Source organism: Medicago sativa, chromosome 7 (assembly GCF_051527215.1).
Source record: "Medicago sativa cultivar Bolivia chromosome 7, Bolivia_mono, whole genome shotgun sequence".
Lineage (NCBI taxonomy): Eukaryota > Viridiplantae > Streptophyta > Magnoliopsida > Fabales > Fabaceae > Medicago > Medicago sativa.
In genome coordinates, this window is record NC_140755.1 from 57,128,769 (window position 1) to 57,151,673 (window position 22,905).

General features: G+C 37.0%; 3 protein-coding genes across 4 annotated transcripts; 2 read left to right on the forward strand and 1 right to left on the reverse strand.

Annotated features, from left to right (window-relative positions):
* Window positions 1-3,636: 3,636 nt before the first annotated feature.
* LOC146907017 (FBD-associated F-box protein At4g10400-like) lies at window positions 3,637-5,822 on the reverse strand. Of its 2 annotated transcripts, XM_085726591.1 has the most exons (3): window positions 5,723-5,822; window positions 4,558-5,268; window positions 3,637-4,280 (listed from the first exon to the last, which is right to left on the reverse strand). In XM_085726591.1, the coding sequence occupies exons 2-3, from the start codon at window positions 5,266-5,268 to the stop codon at window positions 3,873-3,875; spliced, it is 1,119 nt and encodes a 372-aa protein (XP_085582717.1). In that variant the 5' UTR covers window positions 5,723-5,822; the 3' UTR covers window positions 3,637-3,872. The 2 variants fall into 2 exon arrangements, with proteins under 2 accessions (XP_085582717.1, XP_085582716.1); XM_085726590.1 differs by lacking the exon at window positions 5,723-5,822 and having other exon boundaries at window positions 4,558-5,274.
* Window positions 5,771-8,203, forward strand: LOC146907018 (uncharacterized). Its single transcript, XM_085729016.1, has 4 exons — window positions 5,771-5,819; window positions 6,826-7,238; window positions 7,609-8,106; window positions 8,150-8,203. Exons 1-4 carry the CDS (start codon window positions 5,771-5,773, stop codon window positions 8,201-8,203), a joined length of 1,014 nt encoding a protein of 337 aa, XP_085585142.1.
* A 50-nt stretch (window positions 8,204-8,253) lies between these two features.
* On the forward strand, window positions 8,254-8,837 carry LOC146907019 (protein MAINTENANCE OF MERISTEMS-like). Its single transcript, XM_085729017.1, has 2 exons — window positions 8,254-8,340; window positions 8,436-8,837. Exons 1-2 carry the CDS (start codon window positions 8,254-8,256, stop codon window positions 8,835-8,837), a joined length of 489 nt encoding a protein of 162 aa, XP_085585143.1.
* Window positions 8,838-22,905: the final 14,068 nt, after the last annotated feature.

The window sequence follows — 22,905 nt, forward strand, 5'->3', positions numbered from 1 at the left end:
TGCATTGTTATATATAGGGGCCGGGGTTCGAACCCCGAACACCCCACTTATTCTCCTTGAAAAATGAGAATTTTAGCCACTAGGCTACCTGACAAAAAAAAAAACTCCAATTTCAAAGACACAATCCTTCGCCACATCAAACCTATGGTGCACAAGACTTTGACACAAACATCTTACATGACATGAACAAACACTGTTAATTTTTACATATACATTTATTTATTAAAAAGGATCAAAATATATTCATATGGATTTAAAGTGAGCAATTTATCTGCTTTTTTTTTTTAAAAAGAAAAAAAACATCTAAAATAAGATACAAAAATATTTAACTGTTTATTTGTTCATCTACTATAAAAAAAAAAGTTGAAACTGTTATATAAAACTTTATTTCTTTGGCACACCCCCCACCCCCAAATCTCTAAACAATGGAAAAATAGACATTTTTGGAACACTTGTCCTAGAGGCGTCATGTGAGTATGGGACACCAATCTAAGAAGTGTTGAAGCAAATAAAATAAAATAATTAAACATTTATATGAGGTTTCTGACACGTGTCGAACAAGTATCATATGAGTATCAAACACTGACGTGTGTCGGACACCGCGACACGCTTACTCCTAGAGGCGTGTGTGCTTCATAGCATAAAACAATGCTTGAATAAAAACTCACTAGAATCGATCTATGCCACAATGATAAAAACCAATTTCAACCAAAATTGTTTCCTTATCAACAAATTCATTACCGCATTCTCTTCTTCATTTAAACTTGACAACAACTTCCACTTTCACACAAATCATTAAACCACCAAACACTTCATACGGTTTTGATTCACATGTGTTTGTTCAAACCACTCTAGCTGAATTCTATTCAAACTTAAGGTAATGTGGGTGACACGAGAAAGGTCAAAGGTGTTTATGATTTAGGCCAAGAGAGATGTTTATGCTTTGGACGACAATGATTTCAGCGCAAGTGCGGAATAATGGCATTGAATCTGCAGCAGAATGCTTGGACGATGCTGCTGTTATTCATGATGTTGATCTCTTTATTCTACGAAGACATCTTCATCAAGTGTGAATCTACCTTTTCCTAGACCATTTCCTTGACAAATAAGCAAGGTTACCCTCTGTACTCAGCTGAGTACAAATACGGCATCATATTCCTTTTTATGTCGATAACCATAATGATTTCATTCCGGTTTTTTATAACCAGGAAGTGAATCAAGCTAAATTACTAAGTTAATGTTTGGAACTTCGTTTGGCAGGTACTGAACGTACGTTTAGTCTTAAGCTTGGATTCTTAGCTTTGCAACATTCACATCAATAATACATCGGGACGCGAGAAACTAGAAGGAAATGTATACCCAATCATCATATTATAAATTTAAAAGCTTTGTTATTTTGCAAACCAGAGAAATACCATCTTCCTATCAGTTTGTTTCTGTATCAAACAATTTTATCACAAGCAATAAATTATACTTAATTACTTCCCATTTTTACAGCAGCAACAATCAAGAATACAACCAATTCAAACTAACGATAAATCAGTTGTCAAACATCTTGGTTTGGACATAAGTATTACAACTACCACCAAAACAGATCAACTCGACTACTATAACTAATAAAATTATAACCCAGTTTATAGCTCTCCACAAACTCATTGGAGCTAAAAGATAAACCCAACATGGTTATCATACCCTGTGCATAGGTTGTCTCACCAATAGTTTTCTGACTTCAATGCCAGCAATTGGTTGGAATTGGAAGTGGCTATATTTTCATTTTGCGATTGTGGTTTGTGCTGCTATTTTCTACTCAATTTTACTGCACAGTTGCGGATTTCTGGTGGATTGAAGCAACTTTATTGGCAATGTGACCAAGTCTCAAAAATCAACACTGGCAGTTTTCGGGATTGTTGTGGAGGCGTAGTTACAGTCAATGTTGTAATGTATCTGTTTTTGCTTTAGATGTACTGGTGTGGCTGATAGGTGTATGAGTGAGATCATACTCTAGAAGTTGATTCAGCAATTTGGATAAAGAGAGTTTTATGTGGAGCCATCATCATTCTGGAAATCCCATGAAAAGGGACCTGCATAATATTGCAGTTCTTGGAAAATCTCAGTAAAAAGGATGCCTCGGTTTAGAGTGGGGAAGTTGGATTGATTTAGATATTTGTATTGATATGTTTTCATAAAAGCTTGGTTTGCCTTTGCAAAACACACACACACACACACAGACAAAGTAGCAAAGATTTTCTAATGCAATTTCTTCAAGATAGAGAATAACATATAATTAGAGAAAGTTAGAAGGCCGAAGCCACATTCCATCGGGCATCTCCAATTTGATCCTAGCCATTTAACAGGATCGACATCACTTCACTTCAATTTGATCCTACCTCATCAATCTATCTTATCTCACATTGTTAACTTTTTTAGTTAATTGCAATTTGAGCGATATGTGCTGATTTGCTGGTAAGCAGCAGCTCCATTAGTATCAATCATATAAGTACCAATGACGCAGAAACAAATTTGATCCTCAAAGGTTGTACTTTGATGGCCTATTGCTGGAACAAAGTTGGCTACACATACATATCATGAAACAAACACGAATATTGAAAGCAATCGAAGAATCTGAAGTGCAGTCTAAACTCTATCATACCATCCTCACCAATAAAACTAAGAATTTAAGGATGGGAAACAGTCAAGTATATATATGAAACAACAGAGCTCATGCTACAATTCTTAGCCTCTTATTCTAGGCTTTAAGCAGGCACACAAATTTCTCCACCTACCCAGTTTAACCTCTACATTCAATATATATTGACAAACAAACTGAAAATTAATGATTCCCTGTAGTAATAATTTGCCATTTCATTCTCAGACATCATGAAAAATGAAAATCTCAGCAAGACCACAAAATGCCACCCAAATGCAGCAACAGAAACTCAGGGGATCCATCCCGCATTCAACTACTACTAAATCTAGTATCAATTTCACATCCACAAAAATTCCCCTGAGACCACTCTGACTAACAGATTCAGAAATTTTGCCCCTGACTTCTCTTACATTTGCCTTCAGTTTTACTCTTTGATAATAATACACTAGAACAACCAATGAATGTAACAAATATCAGCTTGACATGAAGTGCAAAAAATAACATGATTGAAAGACTGAGATAAGAAAGAAACAGAGTATCCAAATGGATTTAGAAAAAAGAAATATAAAATTAAAAGATTCATAGCCAATACAAGATGAACAATTCACCTTATAACATAGATTGGCTTTCAACATTAATGCACAATATCAATTCTTGAACGAACACCTATCCAATGACACACACACACACACCCAAACAATCACATCATAGGCATGAATAGATTAGTCTCTGCTATTATATATTGCGTCTCTTTATTCTATGAGGACAGCTTCGTCAAATGTGCATAACTACCATTCCCTTGACAGAAAAACAAGGTTATCCTCTGTACTCTCTGATGAGTACAAATATGGCATTCTGTTTCTCTTTTATGCCAAGAGCCATAATGATTTCATTCCACTTTAATAAAACCAGGAAGTAAATAAATAAATCTAAATCGCTAAGTTAATGTTTGGAACCTCGTTTCGAGCATTAATTGGGAGACAAAATAACGTGCAAAATATCATAAACCATCCATAGCATGAATATAGTCAAGTGGAGTAATCTCCTTACAATGTGATATGCTAACAGAAAGGGAATTTCACCAGAATGAAATCTAGGGAAAACAGAAAAGAAAAGAAAAAAAGTGAAACCAAAAATTGATGGTTCAATTGGTACACAATGCATACCAGGAAACCAAGTACAAATTTCATCATCTAGGAACAATTTGCAGGCAGCCAAATCATTATCATTTAAAATAAATCTGGCACGAGGCAGAGCTCCTTGGGAAGGACAACAATTCCATTTGCATTGCAAGCTTCTCTTCATGATTCATGGAAGATGAGCTGTATATTGTCATCCTCTGTAAGTTTGTTGAATTCAGCATAATGTATTGTGCAAATTGCAGCTCATATTTCTGTCCTCCATAATTTGTAATAGTGCACTCTTTGAACTGTGAAGAAAAGCATTCAGCAGCAATACTTGGAATCGAGATAAGCGATCGAACTGGTGTTAAAAGTTGAGGCATTTCAAGGACAAGAATTTGAAGTTTGGGGAATTTCTGAAGCACTCCATATACCCAACACCAATCAACATTTCTTTGGAAGACAAGCTCCGCATGAGTTAGATTAGGAAACACAGGAACATGGCCATACATCTATAACAAGTACAAAAAAAAAATATATTAGACATTCAGAGTCATATTATAAACAAAAATATGGAAATAAACTATGAAGCACTGACAGAGGACACAACACCGGCACGTAGACTCATAAATTTTTTTAGAAAATAGAAGTGTATGTAATTACAAGTGTCGTATCTTCACTCCGACACGTCTTCAATCTAAAGTGTTTTTTTTTTTTTTGAACAAGCTTCAATCTTAAGTGTTGATGCTACAAAGGAAATAAACAACAAATCAAACACATAAAAATTACCTCTTCTACCCGAAGAAATTGAACATTAGAAAAGGCTTCAAGAGGAACATCACAACTATTCAAGTCAGAAATATCTGCCTTAACCAAGTTGGTTAAGCGTTTAAACCTTCCATTATACTTCTCTGACCAATACCCCACAGATATATTTTTAGCTTGGAAATCTTCAAGAATTGGACAGGCATTAACAAGTTCTCGAAGAAACCAGTGTTCATAAATAAAAACATCATTCAAATGTAGGGTTTTAAGACTAGGGAAGTCAACAGGTAAAAAATAATTGACACGTATGGCTTTCAACTTGAGAACAACAAGGTTACGGAAACCAAAAATAAAATTGTAAAATTTCAGGGTATCTGATCCTTGGAATTCAAGGTGTTCCATTCCACAGTTTTCTGCAACAATTAACCACTGCACTACATCGTCTTCCAATGGCTCGTTGGTAGAATCGCCATGACATTTGAGGTAGAATTTTCTGACGGGTTGGCGGTGCTTAATTTTTGCACAAATAAGTGAATATACCATATCCAGAAAGCGAAAATAAGGTTTTCCTCTATTGATAAACCTTTGATCATTGAAGTTGAGATTGGGAACTAAGAGCCAAATTTGGTTCCACCTTTTTGAAAGAAGAGTTGTTGTGAATGCGTCTTCGGTTGGTAGAAAAGAGAGTATGTGACTCAGGATTTCGTCTGGCATTGCGCTTATTCGGTCGTCCATCTGCATTCCAAAATTTTTGGAGGATCAATTAGAAAAAATTCAAGAACACTGATTCTCAATTCTCAATAAAAATTACAATGCTAGTTGAAGGAATAAAAAATTTCTCGGATTCGATATGAATTAAAATAATCAATCCAAGGAAAAGTTATGAAAATGAATCAAATATATAAATCAAAAGAAGCTAAATGATTAGTGTTGGGTTTTTCAATCCCCAGAAGCATGAAGGAATCAAATAAATTATTGATAAAAAAACAACCAATTTTGCAATGCCCCATCAAACAAACAGCAAATACATTTGTACAATTACAATCAGTAATAATATACCAATTTTCTATGTATTTATGAATCAAACAACTCTTTTACACAACAAAAGGTGAACAAAATAATCACAAGCCATTGAAATCCTTATAAACAAGAAGAATAAGAAGAAACAGTTGAAGAGAAATGAAGAAACCTGGAAAAAGACAAGGAACAATGGCGGACAACAGAGGAGGGAGGAGTGATGGAGAAACGGCGTAGGAAGATGAAAGGAATGGAGATAGGTCGCATATGTAAATGTAAATGTAAATGATAAAAATAAAAATATACTTGGTTTCCTTCAAAAAAAAAAAAAAAATACTTTGGTTAAAATAATAAAGATAAGAATTTTTTTTTTTGGACAGAAATAAAGATAAGAAAATTGATATTCACACATATCATAAGGCTGAGAAACGAAACACATGTGAAAGACGAAATTGCCCCGACAGTTAAATGCTGAGGAATTCAATAACCGGTTGCAGTTAACTGCCGAGGAAAACTTCGGCAGTTAACTGCCGATGCCTGTTTATACAGAAACATAAGCAAATGCATCAGTTCCTTCTTTGTTCAAAAACTACCCAAATTTTCTCCAATTTTCACGAATTGCAAGCCAAACATCCACACATTATCACAAGTAAGTACCATTAACCATTGCAATCTTAATGTTAATTTGTTTAGGTTAGGTTGTTTTAAAAAATTTAAGTAGTTTGCATATGGTTAGGGTTGATGTAGGAATTGAAATTTTGTTGATTGCATGTAGGTTATAAATGAATGTAGTTGTTTTAATTGATGTTTGAATGATGTTAGAGTATAATATGTTTTGAATGGTGGCAAAAGAACACATTTTGAGTATGTTTGATACTTTGCACAAAAAATGTTTGATAAAATGCCCCAATGAGAATTCTATTGATTATTGAGTTAGTGTAGGTTATGGAAATGATGTTAATTGTAGTTTGGTAAAGTGTATATTGAATTATGTTGAATGTGGTTTTGATTTTCACCGAATGTGAATGTTTATGTTTAGTTTAGGTTATGTTTAGGTTGAATGTGTTTGATAATGCGTTTGATTATTTACGTTTGAATGTGAATGATAATGTGTTTTGATAATGTTTAGGTTGAATGTGAATGTTTGATAAAGTGGTTGAATGTTTATATGTAGTTTAGGTTATGTTTAAGTTTAATGTGTTAAATTATTTACGTATAAGTTGAATGATGTTAATTTTTAAAATTTTTGTGTAGATATGTCTGATCCGGATTAAGGGCAGCCAATTGATCCATACAAACTAATTTGTGGTAGACGCGCTATGACACAAAGCGCTAGGCAACAGAGGCAAAGAGGGCACACCCCAAAGAGGGGAAGAGGTAAAGGGAGGGCGGATGGTGAAGGTAGTTCTCAGGCTACCCAGGCTGCAGAGTCACAGGTGGTTGACCCGACGCATGTCGAGTACCTGAATTATCAGGAGCAGATACACGATGCACATGATGGTGGGTACGACGACCAGCATATTCTGGACAATGTTGTGCATGTGATGGACCAGGATGACATTGCAGCAAAGGCTGCCCCAGCAGTTTTACCTGATCAACCTCCCTTTCCTGGAGGACTAGAAGATACATCTTTGATGCACTCTTATGCCAAACATATGGCATTGCCGCTTTGGTATAATTCAGATAACGTAAGTTTTATTTTTAATTGTTTAAATTTATCATATGCAACACAATTTAAATGTTTTAATTTTTTTATATGTATTTTTGTTTAATTATTATATCAACTTTTATATATGTTTTTTGTTTAATTATAAATTTAATTTTAAAATGCCGCGCGTAATATAAATTGAAATTACACGTGCGTGCCAATTTAAATGTACTATTTTTGTTATGTGTTTTTATAAGTTTTACATGTGTTATGTCTTAAATTAAAAATATGTGCGGCAATTTAAATTTGTGATTTTTATTTTTTCATGTGTTAAGTTTTATTTTGTTTAGTTAAATGTTGACATTGTTTAAGGTGTTTAAAATATGTTTATTTTTTTATTATTATTTCAGGTTCGTAAGTTGCATGTTGTAAAACCGATAAATCATGGGGCTAAGATTTTGAGTCTTCGGCGTCCAAACGATAATCAGGATTGGTTTTGGCGTCCACTTAGGGAGAGCGGGTTACATGATTTGGTTTATCTGGGCTACGCCACTGTGCCTCATGCTTTGCTGATGACTTTATGCGAGAGGTGGCATCCCGAGACTAGCCATTTTCACATGGTCTTGGGGGAGATGATTGTGACTTTGGATGATGTCGCACGTCTTACGCATCTCCAGATTGAAGGGCAGATGTTGAGCCATGGGAAGAAGATGTTGAGACATGAGGGAGTGGCACTACTGGTGAAGCACTTAGGTGTGTCGCAGGAGGAGGCAGAGAAAATTTGCAGTAAAGAGTATGGTGGGTACATTAGTTATCCGAAGTTGAGGGAGTTATATACAAGGTACCTTGATAGGGCTAACAGATTGGCGGATCTAGAGGATCCAGGGGATCTAGAGGAGCTGGAGAGGGTTAAGACATTTTGTATGAAGTCTTATCTTCTATATCTTGTAGGATGCTTGTTGTTTGGTGATAGAAGCAACAAACGCATCGAGTTGGTCTATCTGACGACTATGGAGGACGGCTACGCGGGGATGCGAAATTATTCCTGGGGAGCAATGACACTGGCATACTTATACGGCGAGTTAGCTGAAGCCTGTTTGCTTAGAGACAGAGCTCTTGGGGGAAGCGTGACACTGCTCACTGTAAGAAACTTATAAATGTGAATCTTAACTTTTACCTTTTTGTTATATTTTTCGTGCGTAAAAATTTATAAATGTGATTTGTTTGGTTTGTGCAGGCATGGTTTTTGGCGCATTTTCCTGACTTTTTCAGTGTTGATCCAAATCCCAAGTATATTGAAAACTATCTGGTTGCGGCGAAGTGGACGTTACAGAAGGGACATGGAGAGAGGGTGACGTATCGAGCATTGCTTGATAATTTGCAGTTTGATAACATATGTTGGAGGCCATACGAGGAGAACAAAGAGATCCAGGGTTTTGAGGAGGTTTTCTGGTATTCAGGCTGGATTATGTGTGGTGTTCGTAGGGTGTACCGTCACTTGCCTGAGAGGGTTTTGCGGCAGTACGGATACGTTCAGAGCGTCCCTAGACATCCGACGGATGTTGTAGAGCTGCGACCGCCTCAGATTGTGCAGGCATTCGTTGACTTCCGCACTCACACGCTTAAGGAGCCCGATTAGGGTGAGCCGGCAGGAAAGGAGACATGGCGTATGAGGGAGGGCTATGTGTTATGGTACACTAAGGTGGCTCACCCTCAGATTTTGCCACCTCTTCCAGGAGATCTTCCGAGGCCAGCAAATGAAGAACAGATCATTGCAGAGCAGTGGGAGCGTTACGAGGCGAGAAGCTCGCCTGATACCTATGACATGGTTAGTGGCGCTGTTGCCTACGCTGTTGCCTACGCTGTTACCTATGACATGGTTAGTGGCGTTGTTGCCTACGAGGCGAGAAGCTCGCCTGATACCTATGACATTGTTTCAGGCCATGAGCCATGTTAATCGCGCCGATTTTGACCAAGAGGCGAGGCCAGAAGTCGAGGATGAGGCAGCAGCATCAGCAGGACCAGGAGTAGTAGTATTTTCTGTTTAGGATAGATTTTTAGGACTTGGTGTATATTTTCATGACATTTGTTCGTTCCGTTGTGTTTTCATGACATTTGTTACTTTTTTTGTATTTGGATGACATATTTCTATGACAATTGTTCGTTTTATTATCATATTTTCAATTACAATTATTTTGGTAATTTTCGCTTATTAACTTCATGATTTGGCATTGAAACAATGTGTAAAAACACATGTAACATGTTTTTGCCTAAACTGGTTCTGCCATTTTATGGCTTCAGGACGCATCGGCAGTTAACTGCCGAGGAAAAAGGGAACCGGCGGTACTTAACTGCCGAGGTTTTCTTCGGTAGTTAACAGCAGCCGGTTTAACATTCCTCGGTACTTAACTGCCGAAGGGTATTACAGTATTTTACATGTGTTTCTCAGACTAACAAGATGTGTCAACAACAATTTTCTAAAGATAAAACCTAGTTTACAAATTAACTTGGAACTGTTTCAAAAAAAAATTAACTTGGAACTTTATGGACACATTGATATACAAGCTCCGGATTCAATCTTAAATTCACTACTTCTCTATATTTATACTACCTTCGGTCCTATTTATAAGAGAAAGTTGGGTCAACAAAAGTTAATGTATCTGGTTCAAAATTAAGTCCAGATACATTAACTTTTATTGACTTAACTTTCTCGTATAAATAGGACCGGAGGGAGTATAATTTATTTGATATATATCAGATAATTACTTTATAGGGTCTGTTTGGCAAGGCCATCAAACAAGCTTATAGTTTATAGCGGATAGCTTATAAACTCGTTTGACCAAAAAAACTCTGTTTGATAATAGTTTTTCACCACGAGCTTATAACATATTTCACGAGCTTATAAACTATTTTTCAGACGCTATTTCATATAACGTTTGAGCTTATAGCTTTTAACTTATTCCCTAAAAAAATAAACCAATTAGCTTATGGTGATGACATCATTGTTGGAACAAAATGTGTTTAACAATGAACCTTAAAGAGTTTTGATGATAACAAGGTATTAAAAATTGTAAATTGGACTAGCTAATATTTGTTCAAGTGTACAGGACCATAATTATAAAGTTACATCATCATTGGTTCTGAATGAGCAAATAAAGAGCAAAGGAAACAACAAAAATTTGAAGCTTGGACGCTCCTGAAGGCAACTTGTTACTGAAGAGAAAAAGCGCTCCTGAAGTTAAGTCGCTTCTGAAGTAAGGATAGTGCTCCTGAAGACAAGAAGTCCAGAAGTCATATCATCAGAAGCTGCATCATCAGAAGCTGCAGAAGTCATATCATCAGAAGCTGCCTCATCAGAAGCTATTTCACCAGAAGCTGAATCTCAACTGGATTTGCAAAAGATTCAAGAATTGAAGAATTATCAATGCAAAAGCTGTCTATTGGATTCGAAAACACAAACAAAGGATTAGTGGAATTCTGCAACGGTCATTTCAAAGGTGTTTGAAGGCTTGTGCTTGCAATTTGGACGAAAGCGTTGACATTGTACTTTGTACGAATTGTACAACCACGTTCTCCACTACTCTGTTTTGTGTCCACGCTACAAGACAAGAAAACAGCTCCAGAATACAGTTACGCCTGCATAGATGTTCCTTTGGATAAGGAATGGATTTCAAATATGTTCTTCATAGGACAACAACCAAATCAGGCAAAAGATCATTGGTGAAAGATCAAGCTTCAACAACGACTCTTTGGTGTGCTGGCAATTTCACAACGTCTCTTTCACACCTCTATATAAAGGAGTGAAGACCTAGAGATTTGGTAATGCATGAACGCTGAACGAAAGACTCATAACATTTTTACAAGTACCAAACCTCTGCTGAAATTGTTCTGCATTCACTTAGAATTTCTTTGTCTTATAGTCATATCTTAGAAATTCTTAAGTCCATTGAGTCTGTATCTGATTTGTATTGTGAGCACCTCTGATTGTATATCAAGTGTTCAACCTTAAACAATTTTCTGTGTAATTTTGTTTAGTTAGGAAGTCTCTTGCTTGTGTGCTTGAGCAAAGGAAGTCTCTTGCTTGTGTGCTTGAGCAAAGGAAGTCTCTTGCTTGTGTGCTTGAGCAATTGTAATCAGATATTACTCTTAGTGAAATCTCCTTGGAAGTGCAAGGGGGACTGGACTACTTCCGGATTGTGGAAGGAACCAGTATAATTGCTTTGTGTCGTTCTTCTTCTCTCTCTCTGTTTTTTCCGCTGCATTTAGATTCTGATCATCACTTCAGAAGCTGTCTCACTTAGCTTCTGATCAGTGTATTCAGTTGTTTAGGAGAAACGAAGAATTTTTCAAAACACAATTCAACCCCCCCCCCCCCCTTCTTGTGTTTTTTCTCACCTTCAATTGGTATCTATAGCCTTGGTCTGTTGTGTAACACTTAACCGTGCAACAGTCAAAGATCTGAGAAAAACATGACTACTCCTCCTCCTAATGGTTCTGGTTCTAGTGATACTAGCTATAAAAATGTCTCACATGATTATAGTGATAGTAAGAAAACCAGTGTTGGAAAAGTTCCAAAGTTCAATGGAGATGCTGAAGAGTTCTCTTGGTGGAAGACCAATTTTTACAGTTACATCATGAGCCTAGATGAAGAATTATGGGATATTCTGGAAGATGGTGTTGGTGATTTAGTCCTTGATGAAGAAGGAGCTGCTGTGGATAGAAAGAAACATACTCCAGAACTGAGGAAACTCTACAAGAAGCATCATATTATCAGAGGAGCTCTTGTCACTGCCATACCCAAAGTGGAGTACATGAAAATGAGTGACAAATCCACTGCTAAAGCTATGTTTGCTTCTCTCTGTTCAAATTATGAAGGGAGCAAGAAGGTCAAAGAAGCAAAGGCTCTTCTGCTTGTACATCAGTATGAGTTATTCAAGATGAAGGATGATGAAACTATTGAGGAGATGTACTCAAGGTTTCAAACCTTAGTTTCTGGGCTACAGATTCTAAAGAAGAGCTATGTTGCTTTTGATCATGTAAGCAAGATTCTCAGAAGCTTACCTGCCAGATGGAGACCGAAGGTGACTGCCATTGAGGAAGCTAAAGATTTAAACACTTTAAGTGTCGAAGATCTTGTTAGTTCTCTCAAAGTTCATGAGTTAAGTCTTAATGAACATGAGTCTACTAAGAAGAGTAAATCAATAGCTCTTCCATCCAAAGGCAAGTCATCAAAAGCTCTCAGAGTGGTTGAATCTGAAGAGGAAGAACAGTCAAGTTCAGATTCTGAACCAGATGCTGCTGAAATGGCCATGCTCTCAAACAGACTTCAATATCTGGCCAAGAAGAACAGAAAGTTTCTCGCCAAAAGGGGTAACTCCAGAAGCTCAAGGAAAGAAGATCAGAAGGGATGCTTCAACTGTAAGAAGCCTGGACACTTCATTGCTGAATGCCCTGATCTTCAAAGAGAAAAGTCAAAGGACAAATCAAAGAGGTCTACATTCAAACCAAGCAAATTCAAGAAGCAGATTAAGCAGAGTTTAATGGCAACCTGGGATGATTTGGGTAGTGAATCTGGATCTGATAAAGAGGAAGCTGATGAAGATGCAAAGGTAGCTGTTGGGTTGGTAGCAACAGCAACTTCAGAAGCTGGATCAGATTCAGACTCAGAAGATGAAAACGAGGTATATTCCAAAATTCCCAGAGATGAACTTGTTGAGTCACTTAAAGAACTTCTTACACATTTTGAAGTAAGAACCAATGAGTTGAAGGATTTAAAAGAAAAATATGCTGATTTGGTACAACAGCAAAAATCAACTCTATTGGATCTGAAAGCTTCTGAACAAGGACTTAGGGGTTTTGACTTCATGTGTAAAACATATGAAGATCAGCTCAGGTTCTTATGTCAGAAGCTACAAGAAAAGTGTAATGAAAAACCTTTAAGTAATCATGAAATTGCTCTTGAAGATTTCATTATATCTGGCATTGACAGAAGCAGAGTAGCTTCTATGATTTATAGCATTTACAAGAACAATGGCAGAGGAATTGGTTTTCCAGAGGTGAAACTTGAGAAAACCAATCTAAAGTCTTGTTGTGAATGCATCAAGGAAGGTCTGAAAACATTCTTTGTACCAGAAGGGGCTGAGTTGGAAACTGTTGTTCAATCAGAACCTGAAGCTTCTAGTTCTAAGGCTAAGATTATTTCAAAGCCAAAGAACTCTAAGTCAAAGGCTATGATCAAATCTGATTCCAAGACTTCAAAGGTTAGGATCCTGAAAAGATCAGAACCTATTCCTCAGAGTCTGGTGAAACCAAAATCTGGGGTTCTGAAGTCTAAGTTTCAGAAGAAGACAGTTACTGCTTCTGAAGTACCAAAACCTAAGGTGATGGTTAATCAGAAGCAACCCAACTCACAGCACAAGGTACAAGAAGTGAAGAGTAAAGCCTTAAGTACTAACCTTCCAGGACCCATAGAACAATGGGTACCTAAAACTAAAAATGTCAATGATGCAGGTATGTCTAAGAGCGGTGCCAAAGCAAAGATCATGGTACCTAGACAGCGGTTGCTCAAGACACATGACAGGAGACAAGTCCATGTTCCTCAGCCTAACAATGAAAGAGGGAGGAAATGTGAAATTTGGAGGCAACCAGTCAGGCAAGATCATAGGTACAGGAACTATTGGTAATTCCTCTACCTCAATTAATAATGTATGGTTGGTAGATGGTCTTGAACATAACCTTTTGAGCATTAGTCAATTTTGTGATAATGGTTATGATGTGCTTTTTGAAAAACCCAACTGTACAGTAATCAACAAGGAAGACAAATCCATTGTGTTCAAGGGAAAGAGAGTTGACAATGTCTATAAAATCAATTTTTCTGAACTGGCTGATCAGAAGGTGATTTGCCTACTATCAGTGAATGATAAGAAATGGATGTGGCACAGAAGGTTGGGACATGCTAACTGGAGGTTAATCTCTAAGCTTAGTAAGTTACAACTTGTGAAAGGGCTACCAGACATTGACTATCATTCAGATGCACTCTGTGGTGCATGTCAGAGAGGGAAAATTGTGAAATCATCTTTTAAAACTAAAGACATTGTTTCAACCTCAAGACCTTTAGAATTACTCCATATTGATTTATTTGGACCAGTGAGTACTGCATCCTTATATGGAAGTAGATATGGATTAGTCATTGTTGATGATTACAGCAGATGGACTTGGGTGAAATTCATTAAGAGTAAAGATGTTGCGTGTGATGTATTCAGTAGCTTCTGCACTCAAATTCAATCTGAAAAAGAATCAAAAATTTTGAAAATCAGAAGTGATCATGGTGGAGAATTTGAAAATGAGCCATTTGAAGCTTTTTGTGAAAAACATGGAATTTTCCATGAATTCTCTTCTCCTAGAACACCACAACAAAATGGGGTTGTAGAGAGAAAGAATAGAACTTTACAAGAAATGGCCAGAATCATGATTCATGAAAACAATTTACCAAAACATTTTTGGGCAGAAGCAGTGAATACAGCATGCTATGTTCAAAACAGGATCTATATTAGACCTATTTTGGAGAAAACAGCATATGAACTCTTTAAAGGAAGAAAACCCAATATCTCTTACTTTCATCAATTTGGATGTACATGTTACATTCTGAACAACAAGCTCTACCTAAAGAAATTTGATGCCAAGGCCCAAAGAGGAATCTTTTTAGGTTACTCTAAAAGGTCAAAGGCATACAGAGTGTATAATTCAGAAACACTTTGTGTTGAAGAATCTATGCACGTTAAATTTGATGACAAGGAGCTTGAAGTTAAAACTTCAAAGCAAGGTGAAAGTTCTGCAGAGATACAGGTTCCTGAAGCTACTCCAGAACCTGATCAGATAGCTGAATCTGAAGATAGTCCAGAAGCTGAACCCACATCAGAAGCGCAAGATGAAAACAGCTTCTGATGAAGCACAAGATGGCTCACATCAAGAAGATCCTCCCAGAAACACTTTCAAACACAAGTCTTCACATCCTGAGGAGCTAATCATTGGAAACAAAGATAGTCCAAGAAGAACAAGATCACATTTCAGACAAGAAGAGTCAATGATTGGACTAATCTCAATGATTGAACCTACAACAGTTGATGAAGTACTTTCAGATGATGGATGGATCCTAGCTATGCAAGAAGAGTTGAATCAATTTCAAAGAAATGATGTGTGGGATCTGGTACCCAAACCTCAGCACAAGAACATTATTGGAACAAAATGGGTATTCAGAAACAAGCTGAATGAGCAAGGTGAAGTAACAAGAAACAAAGCCAGGCTTGTTGCACAAGGGTATAGTCATCAAGAAGGCATTGATTACACTGAAACGTTTGCTCCAGTTGCAAGATTGGAAGCAATCAGGTTACTTCTTTCCTATGCAGTTAATCATGGCATAATATTATATCAAATGGATGTCAAGAGTGCATTTCTAAATGGTGTCATAGAAGAAGAAGTGTATGTCAAACAACCTCCTGGATTTGAGGATATTAAATATCCTGACCATGTTTTTAAACTGAAGAAATCACTATATGGCTTGAAACAAGCTCCTAGAGCTTGGTATGATAGACTAAGTAATTTCTTAATCAAAAATGATTTTAAAAGAGGACAGGTTGATACTACACTCTTCAGAAGGACCCTTGAGAAAGATATTCTTGTTGTGCAAATATATATTGATGATATAATATTTGGTTCTACTAATGCATCTCTTTGCAAGGAATTTTCTGAGTTAATGCAGGATGAATTTGAAATGAGCATGATGGGAGAGCTGAAGTTCTTCCTGGGCATTCAAATCAATCAATGCAAAGATGGAGTCTATGTTCATCAATCAAAGTACACAAAGGAGCTTCTGAAGAAGTTCAAACTTGAAGATTGTAAAGTGATGAACACTCCAATGCACCCTACGTGCAACTTAAGCAAAGAAGATGAAGGAGCTAAAGTAGATCAGAAGCTGTATAGAGGTATGATTGGTTCTTTGTTATACCTCACTGCATCTAGGTCAGATATTTTATTCAGTGTATGCTTGTGTGCAAGATTCCAATCAGATCCTAGAGAATCTCATATGACTGCTGTCAAGAGAATCTTCAGGTATTTGAAGGGAACAACTAATCTTGGACTCCTTTATAGGAAATCCTTAGATTATAAGCTAATTGGATTCTGTGATGCTGATTATGCTGGTGATAGGATTGAAAGAAAGTCAACCAGTGGCAACTGTCAATTTCTGGGTGATAATCTTATATCCTGGGCTAGCAAAAGACAAACAACTATTGCTATGTCTACAGCAGAAGCAGAATACATTTCAGCTGCAAGTTGTTGTACACAACTACTTTGGATGAAACATCAGTTGGAAGATTATCAGATAACTGCTAACAGTATTCCCATTTATTGTGATAATACTGCTGCTATTTGTTTGTCTAAAAATCCAATTTTGCATTCAAGAGCTAAGCACATTGAAATCAAACACCATTTTATCAGAGATTATGTTCAAAAAGGAATTTTAGATATACAATTCATTGATACTGAAAATCAATGGGCTGATATATTTACTAAGCCTTTAACTATTGAAAGATTTGATTTTATAAAGAAAAATTTGAACATGCACTTTGTATCTGATTAAATGCTTGCTTGCTCCTGAATAGGGTTTTAGGTTCTGAAGTTAGTTCAGAAGCGGTAGTCCATCAGAAGCTCTTTATTGAGGTTCTGAGGAAAACTCGCTTCTGATGATGACGTCAGCATCTGAAGTCCAGAAGCTGGATTTGTTGCTTCTGAATAGTTGAATTAGTGGAAACGTTGGAAGTTACCTTTTAAAAAGTAACTTCTGGCCCACTAACTTGGTAGTTACTCTGTGAACTTCTTACGTGGCCTGTATGTGTTGGTGTATAACTAAAAGGGCAATGATGATTTAATAGCTTTGAAAGTACTTTTCACGCGCCCCCAATTTTGTCATTAATGTTATGTTTGTTTGTCTCTTTTGAATTGCAATCGTTTTACTTTTAACACTTTGACAATTCACACACTACTCACTCACAACAAACACATTTGCTCTCAAACCTCTTGCGAAGTAAGCGCATTCTCTCAACCTTAGAACCCTAAAATCTTCATCTTCTTCAAATCTTCGTCAATCATCAAATGGCATCATCAAGCTCAAAAGTTTCAGAATCTACATCAAACAAGCAAAGCGTATCAGAATCTGGGTCCATCTACAAAGAAAAGACTATGGATATTCCATGGAAATCCTTAATCGTCCAAGTAGAATCGCCAGTGGACTTCACTTCACTCAAGAAGTACAAAGTGGACATGGAAGGCTATGTAGAAACTCAGAAACTGTCTGGATACTTCAACATGCTAAATGGGCCAACGTATGTGAACTTGGTCAAAGATTTCTGGTTAAGGGCTGAAATCGTCAATAGAAAGCCTGTGAAGGCAGCAGATAAACCAGCTGGGTCGAAGAAAGGAAAAAAGGAGATTGAGTTGAATCCCACTTCCTTCAGTAGCCTTGAGATAAGGTCTGAACTGATGGGTATTCCCGTAATCATCACAGAGGAGATAATTGCTAAAGCTTGTAGAATGGATGCAGAAGGAAGATTTCAAGAAATAGTTAAAAAGGATGATGTCCTGCTGCAAAACTACTACAACACTCTTCTGGGTGGTAACAAAGATGCTAAGCCTTCTGAAATGGAGATTCACAACAGAATGTTGGTGAAATTCAGTAACGATTGCTTCTTTCAAAGAGCAGGTGGGTCTGATCAACCCAACAACCAACAGATGCTAGCAATCTATTTCATGACCAATCTGGAAAAGATAAACTTCCCAAGATATGTATTGGATCATCTCTGCTGGGCTATTAATGAAGGCACAGTCAAAGGAAGGAAACAAGTGCCCTATGGAAGATTGCTCTCTGAGATCTTTTATCAAGGGAGAGTGCTGGATTTATTGAGAAGAACAAGGGATGCTTCTGATAAATGCTTCGAAGTTTCTACTGCAGAAAAGACTATCAGTAGCAAGACTTTGCATTCAATGCACTTTTTCAAGACAGCTCCTAAAGATGAGAAGTGGTTGGAGATGACCACAGAAGAATCTGAGATTATCAGGGACTTTCCTTCCTTAGTTAAGGAAAGTAATCCTGAACACTTAGCTAGATTAGTAGCTGAGTACGTCTTGGAGGATGATGCAAGTTCTCAGGAGGAAGCTGCTCTTGCTAAAGGGAAAGGCAAGAAGGCCAAGGCAGTTGCTGTGTCAGAAGCTGCTGTTTCTGATGCACCTAAAGGGAAGAGGGCCAGAACTAGTTCAGAATCTGATGCTGCTCCTACTAAAGGAAAGAGGGCCAGAACTAGTACTGAGTCAGAAGCTGCTATTGCTAAATCTGAAAAGCAAAAAGTTGCTAAGTCTGAAGCTAAACCTGTTTCTATCAAGGATAAAGGAAAGATGCAGAAGGTTGGTGCTGCTTCTATTCCTCAGAAAAGAAGAAAAGGTAAGGCAGATTTAGTAATCACTGAAGAGCAGCTGCAGGAAGCTCTTGAAGAAATAGAGAAAGAAGAGGCTGATCCCAAGCTAAAGAAGAAGAAGGCTCCCCTTCAACTTGTGAGTCCTATGGTTGAGATGACTCCAATAAGGAAAAGGATGGCAGATGAACGTGCTTCTGATCTTATATCAGATAAAAAGGAACTAAAAGCACAATACATTCATCAAAGAGATGAAAAGCTCAAGGCTCTGGGTATGGAAGATTGTGATAGGTACTTCAAAGAGAAATTGGCTGAAGTAAGAGCCATTGCTGGTAAGTTTACTGAAGACAACGAGGAAGAAGAAATGATGATTATGATGGAGGATGCTCCAGAAGATGGAACTTCAGAAGTAGTTCCTCAAGCTGCTGGTCCACAGAAGATCACTTCTGAAGCTGGCCCTGCAGTTGAGGTAATCCAGATTCCAGTCACCTCTACCCCCATTTCACCCCTTTCACCACAAGCAACTGAGCAAGAAGAAGACACTTCTGTCTTAGACAATCTTGCTCTCCACTACTCAGGTGAGTTACCTATAGACAAATCTACCTCAGAAAAAGCCTCTGAAACAACTCCAGAAGCAGTTGCTTCTGAAAATGTTGTTTCAGAAAACCCCCATCAACACACACCTGAACCACATAAACTCACAACACCCCCACAATCACCAATAGCTACCATTGACCCCCAACTCAACACTCAAACATCAACTTCACCACAACAACCACCAACTGAAATTGAACACTCCCCAAAACCAACTCCTATGGATGTTGACATCTCTCAAGTCAATGTTCAAGCCTCAACCTCTACCACACACATTGCTTCTGACCAGCCTTCATCTTCAAACATACAAACACACTTTACCATTCCAGTTCCTAACCCTGTTCAAGATTTGGAAATCAGTGATTCTGATCTTGAAACCCTTGAACAACCACCCACAAACATCCTGGAATTTGGATATATTAATTCTAAGCTTCTGACAATCCTTAGTCAATTGCATAATCTGGTGGATCAAAGAAGGACAATTGATCTCACAAGTGCATATGAAGACTCCTGGGCATCTCTTCAGAACCGGGCAGCTGAGCTTATTGAAGATATCAAGGCTAAATGCATCAGAGTCAAGCAGGCTTCAGTCAGAAGGCTAATGGAGCATTTGAATCAGAGTCTCAGAGTAAGAAGTTCTACACTGCTCCTGGCAAACCAGCCTTTCTTCTTAGAAACGGATTACTTAACCAGAGAAGCAAGGTTGTGTAAGCTTCTGAAGAAACAGATGGCACAGCAGCAGCAAGAAGCTAGAGAAAGGGAACAAGCTCTTCTCCAGAGGCAACAACAGCTTGAAGAACTGTTGCAAAAGAAAATTGAAGAAATGGAGGAGATGAAGAAACAACAACAAACCAACCTTTAGTTGCACACCTTTGTGTTATTTTTGTTTGTTGTTTGTTTTCAAATTCTTAGTCCTTGCTTCTGAAACCATCTTGTTTTATTTTTATGCTTCTGAATGCTTACTGCTTCTGACTGCTTAGCTGCTTCTGATAATTGGATATTCATGTTCATATATTTTGGTCTGTTTTATTTAATTAATTTCTTGTATACTCTCTTTTGTTTGAGTTTTTCTCAAATCTTTTTGTCTTTTATGTTTTTTTTATCTTTTTTTGATAATGACAAAAGGGGGAGTATATGTGACAAGTATTTAAAGGCTCTGAGCCCCATTAATGGCATTTGAAATTTTTGAAAAACTTCTATCATTTTTTTTACCTTATTGGTATAAGCTATGAACGAACGAAGAAGTATCAAAATTCAAGTAAAATTAATTGAACCATTCTTCTTATCTATAAGTTAATTTTTTCAATGATTCATTTTTTTTAAAAGCTCTGATAATTTTTTTTGTTCGAAAAATGAATTTAATTAACCTGGATAGAACTTAGGGGGAGCTTACAAACCTCACCTTAAAGACTATCAGACTCAGGGGGAGTTTGAGCTTACAAACCTCAGACTCTGAGCTTACAAACCTCAGAACCCCAAAGTCAACTTGTTAATTAGATTAACAACAATTGATCAATTTTAAATACTTTTGTTTGTCATCATCAAAAAGGGGGAGATTGTTGGAACAAAATGTGTTTAACAATGAACCTTAAAGAGTTTTGATGATAACAAGGTATTAAAAATTGTAAATTGGACTAGCTAATATTTGTTCAAGTGTACAGGACCATAATTATAAAGTTACATCATCATTGGTTCTGAATGAGCAAATAAAGAGCAAAGGAAACAACAAAAATTTGAAGCTTGGACGCTCCTGAAGGCAACTTGTTACTGAAGAGAAAAAGCGCTCCTGAAGTTAAGTCGCTTCTGAAGTAAGGATAGTGCTCCTGAAGACAAGAAGTCCAGAAGTCATATCATCAGAAGCTGCATCATCAGAAGCTGCAGAAGTCATATCATCAGAAGCTGCCTCATCAGAAGCTATTTCACCAGAAGCTGAATCTCAACTGGATTTGCAAAAGATTCAAGAATTGAAGAATTATCAATGCAAAAGCTGTCTATTGGATTCGAAAACACAAACAAAGGATTAGTGGAATTCTGCAACGGTCATTTCAAAGGTGTTTGAAGGCTTGTGCTTGCAATTTGGACGAAAGCGTTGACATTGTACTTTGTACGAATTGTACAACCACGTTCTCCACTACTCTGTTTTGTGTCCACGCTACAAGACAAGAAAACAGCTCCAGAATACAGTTACGCCTGCATAGATGTTCCTTTGGATAAGGAATGGATTTCAAATATGTTCTTCATAGGACAACAACCAAATCAGGCAAAAGATCATTGGTGAAAGATCAAGCTTCAACAACGACTCTTTGGTGTGCTGGCAATTTCACAACGTCTCTTTCACACCTCTATATAAAGGAGTGAAGACCTAGAGATTTGGTAATGCATGAACGCTGAACGAAAGACTCATAACATTTTTACAAGTACCAAACCTCTGCTGAAATTGTTCTGCATTCACTTAGAATTTCTTTGTCTTATAGTCATATCTTAGAAATTCTTAAGTCCATTGAGTCTGTATCTGATTTGTATTGTGAGCACCTCTGATTGTATATCAAGTGTTCAACCTTAAACAATTTTCTATGTAATTTTGTTTAGTTAGGAAGTCTCTTGCTTGTGTGCTTGAGCAAAGGAAGTCTCTTGCTTGTGTGCTTGAGCAAAGGAAGTCTCTTGCTTGTGTGCTTGAGCAATTGTAATCAGATATTACTCTTAGTGAAATCTCCTTGGAAGTGCAAGGGGGACTGGACTACTTCCGGATTGTGGAAGGAACCAGTATAATTGCTTTGTGTCGTTCTTCTTCTCTCTCTCTGTTTTTTCCGCTGCATTTAGATTCTGATCATCACTTCAGAAGCTGTCTCACTTAGCTTCTGATCAGTGTATTCAGTTGTTTAGGAGAAACGAAGAATTTTTCAAAACACAATTCAACCCCCTCTTCTTGTGTTTTTTCTCACCTTCAATCATCATTATACCTTTGATCATATGAGAACGGGTTGTTGCTGGTTCTATTCTCGGTATCCCGAGTTCAAATCAAGCATATAGTGGATTACTTGTAAGTTAACATATAACTTAGAGTTAAATAAGTTTTTTTGTCCCCATAAATATAACGAATTTTGATTTTAGTCCCTAAAAAATTAAACTGAATGTTTTCATTCTCACAAAAAAAATTATTTTGTTTTTCCGTCCTTAATGACCACTTTATGTTCATGTGAATGTCAAGTTTATAACTCTTTTATGTTCAAATTGTATCCATTTTATGTTTGTTATATATTCATATTATGTTAAAAAAATGTCAAAAAATAAAACAATTTTTTTTTGCGAGGATGAAAACATATCATTTTATTTTTTAGGGACTAAAATCAAAATTTGATATATTTATAAGGACGAAAAACTTATTTAACCCTATAACTTATAGCAAATAAACTAGTTGATTTAATTCATAAGATTTGATAAAATAAGTGGTTGAAGTAGTTTGTAAATATGAAATGACATAAAAAATGTATTTATTTAGTCTAGAAGTCCTAGCTCAACTGGCAAATGCCGAAATTGCAAGGCCGGACGTCGTGACCCGGGTTCGAACCCGGGACCTCACAGTTGTGTGTGAGTTTATTTTCAGTGGATTACCACTTCATCCAAGACCAAAAAAAAAAATGTATTTATTTA